Source organism: Alligator sinensis, unplaced genomic scaffold, assembly GCF_000455745.1.
Source record: "Alligator sinensis unplaced genomic scaffold, ASM45574v1 scaffold809_1, whole genome shotgun sequence".
In the NCBI taxonomy this organism is placed as follows: Eukaryota; Metazoa; Chordata; order Crocodylia; family Alligatoridae; genus Alligator; species Alligator sinensis.
The window spans coordinates 2,214,376-2,230,044 of NW_005841956.1; the positions used below are offsets into that span (position 1 = coordinate 2,214,376).

General features: G+C 42.6%; 1 protein-coding gene across 2 annotated transcripts in view; it reads right to left on the reverse strand.

Annotated features, from left to right (window-relative positions):
• The window catches only part of AR (androgen receptor), a 108,169-nt gene that overhangs the window by 59,487 nt on the left and 33,013 nt on the right, over positions 1–15,669 (reverse strand). The window contains exons 1-2 of one of the 2 annotated variants that reach the window (XM_025200131.1): positions 6,531–6,580; positions 1,995–2,146 (exon numbers count right to left, since the gene is read on the reverse strand). In XM_025200131.1, the coding sequence (XP_025055916.1) occupies positions 1,995–2,146; positions 6,531–6,541 (163 nt within the window). In that variant the 5' untranslated portion in view covers positions 6,542–6,580. Of the gene's footprint in view, positions 1–1,994; positions 2,147–6,530; positions 6,581–15,669 lie in introns of those variants that run through there. The other variant, XM_025200132.1, reaches the window with a different exon arrangement.

The following is a 15,669-nucleotide window of genomic DNA, read 5'->3' on the forward strand; positions in this document are numbered from 1 at the left end:
GCTGAGGCCCTGACACATTTCATTGTATTAAAATGTATTAAAAATGATTTATTCGGTCTTTTAACATGGGAAAAGAAATTGTGTCAAATCGATCATCTGTTAATATTTGGCCAAGTATGATCAAATAGCAGAGAAGAGGACCGGGTAGTACAGAGAGTGAAGCTCCTTGGTTTAAGAGCACTGAATGGTATGGCTTGTGTTTTTCCTTTGGCTTATCCTACTGAATTCAAGGGAGATACTGGCCCACACAGCCAGAGTGTAAGGAGAATCTGACCTTGTGATCACTGTGGTGGTGGTGGGCTATCCAAGGGGGGTGGGTTTCCATCAGTTTGCTATGATGAATTCATTGCTTTGTCAGAGCATTCAGCAGCCACTCAAACTAAACTATTACTTACTTTCCCAATCTACACAACAGTGACATTGTTTCAGGCTTCTCCTAACCCAGGAGCAATTTAGTGGCTCAATGTAGCATTATGATTCACAGTACAGCTTGATCCATCTCCTCTGTTATGAAACAGCAGTCCCATTTTGCAGATGGGTAAAGTGAGGCACAGAGGAGCGTAGATTCAATGTCACTAGTGAGTCAAGCCAAAAGTAGAAGCGGGAGGGTGCTGATTACTACTATTGAGTCTCACTGTTACAGGAATATCTTCCGAGCTGTCATTTGACTTATTATTACTTGCAGTTAGTTCACTGAGCAGATCAGTTTAGCATTATTGAAGAATTATGATCACTGCTGGTTACATGCTCTTCTAAAACCAAAATATCATTCCTGTGATTTACTGCAGTAAGTCCACCAAATAAACGTGACTGCTCAGCAGCCAACCTCAAACCTCTGGCAAAAGAGTGTACTTCTTACTATATTTGCAAAGCTCTAGTGTACCTTACCTTCAGGGCCGAAGAAATAGCCTGACTGACTAGTTCCTTATAATTCTTAAGTATAAAGGACAGATAGCATCAAGATTCAGTTCATGAAAAGGAACATCTGGTCCACATTTAACCCAGGGGCCTCTGGGACTGAGCAGTAATGCATCAGTAGGGATTGGTTATACAGCACATATTTTTTTCCAGGAGGTGAAGGTTGAGGGATGAGGTGGGGAGGGAAAAAGGCAGAGAGGACAGAGCACAGCTCCTGAACAGTGACTGATACAGGTGCTCTCAAAACACTATCATTATCTGGATGTCAGTGGGACTGTTCTATCACTATAAGTAAGTGACACTAAGGAGGAGAAGAAAGAAAGTGTGAAAATTACTAGCTCATGATATTTGGATCTAAGATCATTTGAGGGCAGATGGGATTTTGGGAGCCTTCAGGGAGTGTTTAAGTGAGATGCATGAAGGGGAGCTGGCCACTCTAGAGTTCAGCTGAGCTCACTTCCAAAAGCAAGTGTCAAAAAGCACTAGGAACTAGCACAGATTCTAATGAAGGGTATTTTTTTGAGGCTGGTGTGTAATGTGAAACAACAAAGAAAGGGTGAGCAATCAAACTATCTGTGGTGTTTCTCTTTTATTGATTAAGAGAATTCAGAGGCCAGTGATGCTCTCTCCCCATCTGTCAGCTGGCTCCTGGACTCTGCGTAGAAATTCTCTCACAGCTAGCAAGAAAGACCAAACAGTAGACAGGTATGCAGGGTACATCTGTCTAGCACTAGGGAGAGGAATGCAGACATGCCCCATGCTAGGTTCACACGTCAGCTCTGCAGCTGGAAGCAGACAAATAAACTCAGAAGGATGGCTTAGAGCACCACAGTAACATGACCATCCTGGTTCTTGATTCAGCTTGGCATAGTTAGTAGAGAGTATATCTGCACAGTGTTGCCTTAAGCTGCACTGACTGATCTTACATAATCCTTCTACAAATCCATATGGATGTTTTGTACAGCTACGCACTTTCTATTGTGAAACTTTGTCGCCCAGCTTGGAGAAACAGAACATATCAAAGCTAGAGCACTTATTTGTTACTTCTGTTCATGCTTTGAATGGAGGTTCATTACCTTCAGCTGCTCTTTTGAAGAAGACTTTGCAGCTACCACAGGTGAGAGCTCCGTAGTGGCACCCAGAAGCTTCATCTCCGCAAATCAGGCAAGTCTTCTGTGGTGGAAAGTAATAGTCAATGGGCAAAACGTGGTCCCTTCCAGCCTCCAACCTTCAGACACAAGGAGAAAGAGACAAAACAGAGTCAGCAGACAGGATGAATGGACATGAGTTTGTTGCAAGCACAGAATATCATGCTTGGGAGACTGTTCACTGCAAAAACTAGACTCAGAAAACACACATTTATTTATTTATTTGCTGCATTTCCCAGCAAAGGCTCAGGGCAGCTTATAATAAGAAAACAGAATAGCTTACACAATAGGAGAGTGACAAGAGGCCAGAACAACTTAAAAGGGAACTAGGAAATCAACATAAAACAGATCTTCTGAACCAGTGCGGGAAGGGAGTGGGCCTTTTTGGCAGGCATGCCACAAAATTAGCTCTGTACCCTCCCCAAGTGCCACTTTAATCTCCTTCCCCTGCCTGATCTGCTGCTCTGCTTTCTGCTTCCTTCCCTGTGCTCCTTGACTGATTTGGGGCTTTTGATTGTAGCTGTGTTGGTCTAAGGACATAGGCAGGAAAGCTTCTTTGGGTAGATGTGATCTTTTATTAGACCAACTGAGTAGTTGGAAAAAAGTTCTTTGCAAGTTTTTGGGCACAATCACCCTTCTTCAGGCATAGGAAATCTCTGCTGTTCTGAGACTCCAAGGAATGAAAAAAGCTAAAAATGTGGCCGGATGTCAGTAAAAATGTAAATAGGTGGAAATTAGGAAAACAAAAGGTAGAGCGGAGAAAGGAGGAGGGGAAAAAGTGTGTGTGTGTGGGGGGGAAGCGAGGAGAAAAAGTGGGGGGAAAAAACCCAAAGGTGAGTAGGGGAGACTTTATAGTAGTAGTAATTCAAGGTAGAAAAGAGGCTGTACTTTTTCACAGACAGCCTCTTTTCTTCCTTGAATTGCTACTACTGTAGAGTCAGCATCCCTCCCCCTCAGTCCCACTACAGCCTGGAGCTGCACGCCCTGCCACACCTCCCTGCCACTGCCAACAGTGCACAGCCCCAGTGGGCCCTGTGCCCACTCTGGATTGACCCCAGCAGGAGCAGAGCAGCCAGACCATGCACACAGCCCTGACCTGGCACCTGTGACTGCTCTGCATTGCCATGCTGAGCTGCCCTGTGGCTCCTCTATGCTGCCCCTGCTGCCCTGCAGAGAAGCCCAGAGGCGGTGGTGACAGCACAAGGCAGTGCAGTGTGGGCTATGCGCAGCTGCTACAGGAAGCACTGGGCAGTGCTGAAGGGGAGGGGCTGCTTTTCTCCCTTGCCAAGCATGTTTCTGCCTCACCGGTGCTGCTGTTGCTGCAGCCGTTCAGCATGAGCAGGCGAGTTTGCAGCAGCTGCAGGGCAAGTCAGGGCTGCACATGGGTCCCCGACAGTACCACAGGGTTGGAGCTAGTGGCTGCTTAGAAAGGCAGTCCAGTGCGGAGCCGCCCCAGCCCCACTGTGTGCCCAAGGGGTAGCAGGACGCACCACCGTGGGACGATGCCTGGGCCAGGTGGGACCAAGGGATCTGCCGTGAGCTGGATAAAGCCCCTCTGCAGGCCAGAACCGGCTTGTTGACCATATTTTGCCCACCTCTGGTTTAGGATTTCATAGGTCCCTAAACCAGCACCCTGATTTCTGCCTGGAAACCTACTGAGATCCAGTGCAGACTCTGGAGCTATGTGCTGTCCCCATCGGAAGGTGAACCACTGTGTTTGCTTCCAGACAATTTTCATCGGCAGCCCTACGTAGATGGGTCACACATCATTCAGCAAAGCAGCAACAACGGAGCTGAACACCCACTTTAGCACACACCAGTTTCATGCTGATGTCATCCTGCTAACTAGCGGAGTTATTCTTAATTTACAGTGTGAGAATGAAACCAGACTTAGCCTCTTTAAATCACTCCTTTCATGCCTAGGGCTTACCAGATGGCAGGACTGGCTTTAAGGGACTGAAGAGGAAACACTTTATGACAGGCTTTTGTAATGCTAATGCCATTATGGCTTCAGCACTGAGGCTCATCTGATATACTGGGTGAGTCTACACAAGATGCTAACTGCACTGTGCAGTAGCCTAATTTTACTGAGCAGTAGCGTGCAGGACAAAACCCATGCTAATATACTACTGAGCAGTAGTAGGCTACTGCAGGTAGCATCACTAAAAAGCTGTGCACCAGCGCTACTGTACAGTAATGCCAGGTACTGTGCATTGATTTAGTACTTGGTTATCCAAGTACTAAACTAAATGCGCCTTAACTACAGCGCATTAATGAACCTATATGTGTTCAGTGTGTTGCTGGGACCCTGCACTTTCTATAGGCTACTTGGACCAAATCCACTGAAGTGGGTATTGTTTTACTGGGGATGAATTTGGCTTTTGGATTTTTCATTTAGACCCAATTGCTGTTTACAATACAATCAAACCACGTGCAGGCTATTCATTTTTAACTACTTCTTCATCAACACTGCTGCTAACTCAGAAAGAAGAAGCCTTTGCTCTCCTCACCGCAGGTTGCAAGTGTGCAGCCTCTTTGTGGCCTACTGACTAGCAGAGCCAAAGCCCTACTCCAAAAATTAAACCTATGTTCTCTCACATAGTAGCAGCAAGGACTAATCGTTGGCAAGGGGCCAAGGTGGGTTGTTTATGACCATATTTTATTAACTGCTGAAGTTTCTATTTATACCACAACATTTCTGCCACTGAATTGGTACGTTCAGTGAAAACTATCCCTATTTCCTGACTAGCATATCAAAACCATAACCTTAAAGGGGACTGGACAGCTGAGTAAAAAGCAATAAGATACAGAGCATTTTGTCATGGGTCGTGGGTATCAGCAGTGACCAAAGTTCATTGTGGTAACAGGCTAATTCCTACTAGGAATCATAAAATACTTCACAAAACCTCAGCTGTCATCACCACTAACTGGCTCCCTTCGGCCACTCAGCTGACAAGCTAAAGAGTGAATAGGCCAAGGGAAATGAACTCTTTTCTAACATACAGAGATAGCCTCAGCTGGGAAATAAGGCAAAGATACCTCCCATGGAGAAAGAAGTGAATGACAATGCTGATGTTTTCTACACTGAACCTACCAGCAGACAGAAGGTCTCAGTTACAAGGGTTGTCCATCCAATATCTTTCACTTTTTATATGCCCTCAAACCCTTTATAAACCCTAGTCTCCCACATACACGTGAAATGTGGTATATTGCTCTTTCAAAATATGACTTCCCCAAAATCATAAAGAAAATAACAGTTAGCCGCCCTGGTATAGCACTTTGCTTTGAATTCACTCTAATCACAGGCGATACAGCTATAATTACAACTTTGTTTGAAAAGGCAGGACTTGATTAGAAGTGGACTTAGAGCTTACTGCACATATGCATAAAACACTTGAACCAGTGGGAGCCTTTCCTTTAAACAAGACTATATACTATTGCAGAGATCTCTAACAGCCTGTTGGAGTTGGTCCCTTCAACAACACAAGGAGCTGGACATTATCTTTGAAACTTTCCTCCTCCAAACACCTTTCCTCCTCCCTAATACCCTCAAAGCAGTCTGAGGAATTATGCCCTTCTCCATATCTATGTCTCACTTTAAATGCCCAACCTCTCTCTGGAAGTTGCAATTGACCAGAAAGCTCCTAGGAGTCCAATCTATCAGTGATACTTCTTAAACATCCAGGAAGGACTGCCATCAAGAAACTCTTCCCTACCACTTCATGGGTTGGAATGTTGTTCCCTCTGCACTGTCAATGCACATCAGCTGGGGGAGCTGGAAACAGGGAATGGGAGTCAGACCTGAGTTTGTAGAATATTCACACTGTTCATGGATTACCACGGTCATTTAGTTTCCCCCGTATTTTTGTTACCCTGCACCCCCCACCACCCATTTTGGCCATGATGAGTTTAGGCCAGTGGTTCTCAACCTTTCTGGACTCGAGATACCCCTCACTGGACTTGAGGCACTTCTTCCTCCATAACTTTTGTGAACTGAGTGGCACCCAATTTCAAAAACAAATTTATATATTACAGTCCTTACTTGCAGATGGGCCAGGCAGGAGGCTGGGGGAATCAGCCAGGGAGGGATTGGTCTGAGCCTGTGCTTCTCTGGTTAGCTAATCTCCTCACATACTGAGGCACCCTTCAAAAGATCTGATGGCACCCTGGTTGAGAATCACTGGTTTAAGCTATGCTCTCTCTGGGCCAGGGCCGTGGTCTTCTGTGTGCAATACAGGGGACGCATAAAGAGCCTTCCCCTACTCATTCAAGAGCCCGTGTAAGTACCAGGCAGAATCAAAGAACTTAGCTGTCATGCTCTAGATTATTAGAATAAATATTAATTGTAAATTGCTTCCAATATCAGCCCCATTGTATTAGCCAAATAATGTTAAATAACTGTAATATGGAAAGGGGCATTACATTTTGAACTAAAAACAACCTGCCTTTTCCTTCTAGTATTACCTGAAAAGCATTACTTTCAGATGTAGTTTAATACTGTATCATCTTTACTACACAGGTTCCTGAAATACAAATTATATTAATGGTGAATAAACTGACAGTAACAAGTTAGCATGTGAAAAAATACTCAGCATTGGGTCTTTAGTGTGAATAAATGATAGAGATAAATCAAAACAGAACAACAGTTTACTAAGGAAACAGAAGACAGCTTGAAGCTCCCAATGAACTAATAATAAGCAATATATGTTTCAAATGTTCTGAAGCTCTCTGGATTTTCCCACTTTCATGCTCCACTGTTCTTGTAACTTATCTAGATGCTAGAGCATACGAACACTCACAGCCTGTCTACAACTGAAGCTCATCATGGATTCATTCTATATTTATCTGCAATGGGACTGGTTTGGCCAGCCTTTGTCCGTTGTTCCCATGTGTTATCAGAATAATGGTATTTCTGCACTTTTGTATTTAATTCAAGAGTACCGAGGAAAAACTGTCATATCAAGGGTTAATTAAGCTAATACATGTGCATTATTTGCATGTTCCCTTTCCCAAGTATCCCCATATGAGTTTCAACTCTTTATAACTAAGAATTGATTTATCTTTGCTGGGCTTATTGCATTATCAATCATGAAATAAGGGAAGTCTGTCCTTTATATTTTGTTCTATGTGTGTTTCACACCTAGTCAGGCAAAGTAAGTTGTTACTATTAGCATCTTCAAAAGCTAGAATCTATATCCCTTATTTCTGAGTCCCAATTTGATCAATTAAGCAACTCCTAGGTGTAGGGACCTACTTAAATCACTTACGGAAACCACAGAAAAAAACGGTTTCCATGATCACTGTGAAAAATGGTGTTTCCTGTGATTTTGCGCAGAATCACCTGAAAAAATAAAAGCTTACCAGAATACAGTGGGGCAATTCCTGCAGCCATAGAACATATGGTTTGAGAGACAGCTACTGAGAGGCTAAGCTAGTGACATAGACTCAGTGAAGGTGCCAGTCAAGAAAGCAAAAGGGTTTTGGCACCATCTTTTAAGAATCCTGGCGCAATGCTGCAGCAATGCTGCAGTCTGAAGATGAGTGATTGGCTTCTCAGCCAACCAGCAGCAAGGTGGGGCTTGCTGTGAAAAGACATCAAAATCAGCCCTGTGCCCCATGAACAACCTGTGGAAATGCCTTCATTTCGCTGTGATTTAGGTGGGTCTCTACCTATGTGTATAATCTTCAAGATCAGTAACTCTTATGCCTCATCTAGACAGGAAAGCATTACTACATATAATGACCCAGTTATACAGGTATAGTTGTACTGTTACAAACTGTGTTGTGGTAATACTTACTCCAGTACAGGAGTGTCTTTTTTCAGGTGAGCTTACACCAACTTAAGCGAAGTTGCAAGAAAATAACTCTTATTTCAATTTAAATGCATCAACACAGGGGTATAGATGAGTATCTGAATTATACTAGTATAACTATTGGTGTAAGCTCACATCAATTTAAGCACCAATTAAACTGACATCATTCAATTGACATCAATTTAAACCAATTGGCTTAAATCAAACTCTTGTGTTTTTAGCTTAGAAAAAAAATATTCAGGTGCACAGGATTAATAATCGTTTTCAGCCTGGAAAAATGTGGGTCGTGGCATTCCCCAGGGTTCATGGAAAGCTCTCTGTCCAAATTTGCAGAGGACACCAAATTATGGGGCAAAGTAAACACACTAGAGGGCAGGGAGTGGATTCAGGCAGATTTGGACAGGTCGGGAATGTGGGCAGAACAGAATAGGATGCAGTTTAGCAAAGATAAGTGCAAAGTGCTATATCTAGGGAGAAAGAATCACCAACACACCTACAAGCTGGGAAGTGAGTTTCTAAGCAGCACAGCAGCAGAAAGGGATCTTGGAGTCATAGTTTACTCCAAAATGAACAAGAATCATCAATGTGACGAAGTGGTAAGTAAAGCCAACTGCACTCTTGTATGCATTAGAAGGTGCAGCACAAGCAGGTCTAAGGAGATGATACTTTCCCTCTATGTGGCATTGGTAAGACCAAAGCTGTAGTACTGTATCCAGTTTTGGGCACTGCACTTCAAGAGGGATGTGGATAACCTTGAGAGGGTTCAGAGGAGGGCCACTCGTATGGTTGAGGGCCTGCAGGTAAGATCCTACAAGGAGAGATTGAAGGACCTGAATCTCTTCAGCCTCCACAGAAGAAGTCTGAGAGGGGATCTTGTAGCTGTATACAAATTCATCAGGGCGGGGAGGAGCAAGAAATAGGGGATACTCTGTTTACCAGGGCGCCCCTTGGGGTTACTAGGAACAACGGCCATAAACTGACAGAAAGCAGATTTAAATTAGACATTAGGAAAAATTTCTTTACGGTGAGGGTTGCCAAAATCTGGAATGGGTTTCCAAGGGAGGTGGTTCTCTCCCCTACCTTGGAGGTCTTTAAGAGGAGACTAGACAAGCACCTAGCTGGTGTCATCTGACCCCAGCGCTCTTTCCTGCCCAGGACAGGGGGTTGGATTCGATGATCTACTGAGGTCACTTCCGACCCTAAAAATCCATAAAATCTATGAAATAACTTACAGGCTAGTTTGCTTTCAGCCATAAAACTGATCTTGCTTAAAGGCCAGTATCACTGCCTTTTGGCTTTCGTATATTTTGGGCCCCAATTTTCAGAAACATGAACAAGCTTTTATTAAAATTTCACTCTTAAGGGTAAGGATGAAATCCTGGCTTGCTAAATAGTTAACGGAGTTTTGAAATTGACTTCAACTGACTTCCGACCAAGATTTCACCCTAACAGTTTATGGAACTGATTTACACTTAGTTGCACTACTGTAAATTATGATCCTCTGAAGCCAAATGAGTCATATAAATATAACCGAGATCAGAGTAAAGCTGCAGTCTGCTTTCCTGCCTATCTGATCTAGCTATCAGTTATCCTCCAGGAATGTCGGTCTTCATGACGGAACAACATAGAATCCTCTTGAGCAGCAGCTGACGATCAGGCCCAGTGATCCTACTCTGCGTTCCAAAACTAAGTCGCACTTTTCAGCAATTTTCTCTTCTTTGTAATTCGATGTGATAATCAGAAGACATTGTTCCATTGCCAGTTTTCTTTAGAGGACTGACTATTCTTCCCTAACTAACTGGGTAAGCAGTCAGTCTCTAAAGTGCTACCTTGCTATAACTTCTGCCTGGTTTCAGATTAACGTGGCTACCTGCCTCTATCCTTCCCTAGGAGTCTCAGTTTACAAGGCTGGAATTTTGACATGTAGATTAAATGGGATGAAAAATGACACACTGCAGTATATCTGCCACAGTTCATCATGCATTCGCTGAGGCAACAAGTATTTTGTTGTCTTCCTACCCATGTCACACTACTTTCTCCACTTTGTTTGCCCATTCTGTCTTCCACCTGCATCCCAACTATATAGATAGCCAGCTCCCTGGGATAAATAAAGGCTGCTTTCTCTGAAGCACATCTGTACAGTGCCTAGCATAATGGGGTTTGATCCTTATTCTATGTGCAGGCCCTACCATTATACAAATATGAATATTAAACATTAGCAATAGTGGCACAACAATAGTTTGCTGCTCCTCTAATAATTCGTTCCATTTCCTCTGCCTCATATAGAGTCTGGCATCAGAAAATTACTTATGTTATCCTTAGCAATGGTTAAATGCTTCCTCCCCTTGCCCTAAAGATTCCTTATAGAAAAGTAGTAAATCTGGCGCTTTGTTTACTTCTCCCTCTGCAGCAATCATTACAATATTAATGGGAATGTGCCAAAAATTTAGAATATTTTTGTAGCCTAATGGCTTCAAGCTACAAAGCAGGATGATTGAGACTGGAGAGGCATAATCCAAACCCAAGTTGCCAGATGGTAAAAATAATAATTTCTCTGCAACAGAGAAGGGCATTTGTGTATACACACTCCTGCAGGGGTGTATGCATGTGTTTTTTTGGAGACTAACTTTTCCATCCAGCACTCCAGTGCATTATAGATCTCTAACTGGCAGGTTAAAAACACTGAGTGCTTACATTAGAAATGAGGCTAGTATATCATGAAAGCATATTTACATCTGTAACTACATGGCAAAAGTAGAAAAATGGTGTTCCTGCCAGCTGGAACAAGACACTAGAGCAGGATGAATCAACCAGCTGATACACATCTCATATTTGGACAATATGTGTGTATTTGCTCATGCAGATGATACCTTCATCAAAGTGCAAGTGATACTTGAATGACAATTTTAAGGTATGTAGGCAGCAACCCCTGTAGATGACTTAAAAGGGAACCTCACCCTACTGGGATGAAAGGAGATGAGCTAGCTCCAACTCTGTTCACTTTGATCAGAGTAAACCCTCCCACTAGCAAGTGCCTAAATAACAAGTAGTACCCATGGGGCATGTCTACACGTGCATTTAATTGCACCTAAATTTAATGAACATTTAATTTAATGCGCATTAAGCAACTTTAGGCAGGTGCCTACATGTGCAAGCATTAAAGCACATGGGGCATTTATACACATACTTTTTCATTTGGTGATGCACTGGAGATCTGCTGCTTTGGGAACAGATTCGATTAAACGAGTCTGCTCCACCTGTGAGCGGACGTGCACTGAGCTACACCGTGTGCAGTTGTATAAGCGGCGAAATGTGTGTCAGTGCACAGAAAATGGTGGTGGTGCACTTTTGAACTAAAGCACCTCCAAGGTGTTTTAGTTCAGAAGCGTGCTGTCATTATTTCTCAGCACTGATCCGCATTTCACTGCTTATACAACACAAGTGTTACAGTGCTGGGTGCTTTTCAAAGCACCTGCAGCTGTGGCACTTGCATATGTAAAAATGCCCATTAACGCGGTGCATGTGGACTGACTTAGGACTAAAGTTAGTCCCAAGTCAGTCTACACACACAGTGTTAATGCACTTTAACACGTCTAGATGTGTGTTAATACACTTTAACTATTCGTGCCTAAATTTGATACCTACATTTACAAATTTAGGTATCAGATTTAGGCGCAAATAGCCTAAATTTCCCATTTTAAGTGAGCACTAAGGGCATGCACGTGTAGATGCGCACCATTAATGCACATTAACTTAGGCTAATGTGCATTAAAGCGTCACGTGTAGATGTGCCCACAGGTCCTATGCCTCTGAGAGTTAAACAGAATGAACTGCCAAACATAAAGCTCACGCTTTGTTACCTAGCACTTTTCCATTAAGTGAGTGTCTCTACCATCATTTTGAGGCCATCCACTGCACCATGCTATCCTCCTCCAAGTACAGAGACCCTTGCTATGGACTCTGCAGTTTGAAATATGTATGGCAAGTGTCACAGCAACTTGTAAACCCAAAGAAGGAAGATAGTGTAGTGCAAGCAGGCACAACTTGTGTAGTCATGACGTGGGGCAGAGATTCCAGGCTTGGTTCATGACTAGAAGGCCAAGGTCAGAGCTGCTCACAAGGGATAACGGCTTTCAGAGAGGGATAAAAAACAACTTTGTTCTCTTTCTTCTTGGCACAGGATGGGGACACAGTGTAGTGCTGAAAGCACTCGGTGGGGGGAGTGATATACTACAGCATATAGCAAATTCCTAGAGTAGGAGCTATTTACCTGACACATGTTTGCCAAAAGTTAATTTTATCAAATGGTCCAGCTTTCATAACACACTCAGGATAAGATGAATATTAAATCCCTCTCCAGAGCTCACACAAAAAACATTTCCATCCACATAATAAAAAGCACAACCTTTTCAAGAACAGCCAGAGCACAAAGATCTGCAGTTCATCATATGTAGTTTCAAAGCTCCTAAAATCTTTTCCCCCTCCAACAGTCAAAATCCTGTGATACTTATGATGCACCAAGAAAAAGTATGTTCACTACCCCACCACATCTGTGTGGCCCCTGCACTTCATTCCTAGCCACCCACCATCTTAATCAGAACAACCTTTTCCCTAATGCACTTCATCCCCTCCATGCAATTTGCAATGGCTGGAACTACTTGGATCTTAAAACACAACTACCCAGTGATCTTAAAGGAGAAGTAATGCAGTTATGTTTGATGTGATCAAACTCCACTGACCCAAAGTTCCCAGTGTTTCATTGACTAAGTATATGAACTGCAGTGTATCATTATTTAAAAGTGCCTATTGGGAGAGGATGTATTTCTGGATGGCAGAGAGGGCAAGAACATTGAAATGGATTTTCAGCTTCATCTAATATATAGGGGGGGGGGGGGTGCAAACTCATGGGTAAGCCAAAAAGGAGTTCCAGGATTTCAGGGTTGCACACCCACCATGAATCATCCACCAGATAGGAACACTAATGTGGTCTTTTGGTCACATACACTATTGAATCTCCATCCTCGCAGGTTTTTAAGACCTGCATAGATAAAGCCTTGGCTGGGACAGTCCTGCTTTGAGGAGGGGTTGAATTAGATGACCTCCTGAGGTCCCTTCCAACCCTCATTTTCTATGATTATATGATTACATTTTCAACTGAACGCTCTGTAAAAGGAACTTCATGCCAATGAGTGTGCAAGGATAAGGCTAAGTAAGGATCCAAGTTCCAATGCAAGGAACAGGTTTAGGTAAGAACACTCTTGCCTTTTCTATGAATGATCCTCACATCTTTTTTTTTACATTGGTATTTGACTGCTGATGACACCAACAAAAGCAGGACTGAGTCCTTACCCCACAGTCACTGAGTTGCTTTGATTTCAATAACAAGTTTTGCCTGGAAGCATAAAAGCATCCCATTCTTTAAAATGCTTTTAGTAGTTTAGTCTGTAAACACACAGTTTTGAATATTGAATTTTATTTCTCTTTTCTAACTAGCTTTGAATATGTTTCCAAATTGACTGTCCCTTGCTTTCATGTGTGGCTACCAGGAGTGGAAGTAGAAGATAACATCTCTTAGACATCAGTAAGCATGGTACGCAATGTGAACAAGAGGGGCACGTCCATAAAAAACACATCAGAGAACACAGTCTTCATTCTGAGCTCAATAAACATTAGCAGGATTCATGGAGGAACTTCCAAATTGCCCTCAGAAAGAGGGCAAGGCAGATCCAGCACAACTTCAGAATGAAGGATACCAAGAAGCAATGACAGCATCCAGCTTTATAGTTGATACGGCAATTCTTGCTACATAGGTAACCTAGAAGATTTAGAATCCCTCACCCTGTCATATTCACACCCTGCTGTGTAGGAAATACTTGAACAAACCCACTGTAAAATACTCTGATTTGAACTTATTTTCCCCCAAATTTCTCTACTTTACAAACCTTTGGCCCTATGTTATCCTCCCTGTACATTACAGGAATAATGCCTCTTTGTCATTATCAAAGGAATCTGCATTATAACACATTCTTTTTTCATTCCTGTGCTTAAATGGAAAATCAAGTTTTTATAACCATCCTGGGGAAAAAGTTTTTAGCCAAGACCTCCACTTATGCGTGTCACTCCCCCCTTTTTTTTTTGCATGACCTATGCCCATGTGGCTAGGGACATCCTCAAAAAACCTTCTAGCCCAAGGAATCCATCCCAGAGGTATATACTTTGGAAGAATGGAAAAGGGCTGTAACATCAATCAAACTAATAGGCCCCAATGTTCAAATTTTGACTGTAACTATAATCAGTAATGCTAATTCTTCAACCAACTTCTACATGGAGCATAAAGAAGGGAAAAAAAGGTTAAAAGGTTGAAATGGCAGAGACATATATTTCCCCACCTAAGAAACAGTCGACTTAGCACATGTATAACAGTCTTTGCTTCACACACAGACCTTCTCTGTTGAACAGCATACTGTGCATGCCCATGAACATGGGGGAAAAACCTGGTTCAAAATCTTAAGACCTCTACCCACTGAATTCCAGGCAGCGGCTTCAATAGATCACTGAGGAGAGAGGAACAGATGACATATCTGATATAGAATACATCTATGAAGAAAATCAGTCTCAAGTACATCACAGTATGACGTAGGACTGACACCTGAATGAAAAGCACTTGGACTGACAACCATGAGGTCAGCAGAGCTGTAGACAATATTGCTCTGGTGACTTGGGAGACACCTGGAATCTCCAAGGACAAGACCTTGGTGTCCTTGGTGCACAGAGAGCCCTACTTATCTCCCACAGAAACAATCTGTCCTGTCTAATATCTTCTAATTTCATTTAACCTGCACCATGATCCTCCACTCTCAACACCAATTACCATGGCAACAAAAAGAACATGTGACTGTAAAGAAGATCACAAGTAACAAGATAGCTTTAATTTATATGTTTATGCCCCTGAACAGCACTGCCAAAATGACAGACAGAGCACTGGCTTAAAGAACATACCAAAACCATTCCTGGGCTGCTGTTTTATTTTGCATCGTGCAACAGGATTGAATTATCACTTAATAGCATACTTCTCTTATGTACCCAAAAACTATTTCATCTCCCTTGTAAAATCATTAGCACTAGCAATATTTATCTAATCATTTTGAAGAGAAGACATAAGCACCTCTCAGGGAATTACAAAGGCTGGCTACAATGTAAACATCTCCAAAGGTAACAGGGGCTACCTATGTCAAAAACCAGTTCTAGAAACTCTTCACTAAGGTATGTGTCTAAGCCACTGGTGTCAGTGGCATGACTTTCATAAGATAGCTTTTAATGTGATTTGCAGAATTTCACTCACTGGATGTGCCAATACTGGTCTCAGTTCTCCTGGGTGGCAAGATTCATGTGTAGAAATCAGCATGCAACCAGAGGCCAAAGCTTCTCTCTGCTTATATCCTTCATCCGCTTACAGGCTTCTAACATTTCTGCTATGCATAGATCTTAATACCTATGCCCCACTGAAAAATTGTCAAAATGGCTTCTGTTCGTAAATGTAAGATCTAGTGGCAAAAACCCATTAAAGTTAAGTAGTGTAGCACCAAATAAACATGACTACAGCCCTCAAGACTCTAGATATGGAGGCAGTTTGATAATAAGAAAAGAAGTATCATGAATAGCTTATGAATACTATCATGACAAGTGCCATCTGAAAATGCAGCAGCTTCTTTCCATTGCTTCCTATGATTCTGGTATAGGTAAGCGTTGGTCATCTCCATAGCTACTAGCAAGGATCAAAGAACCATTCC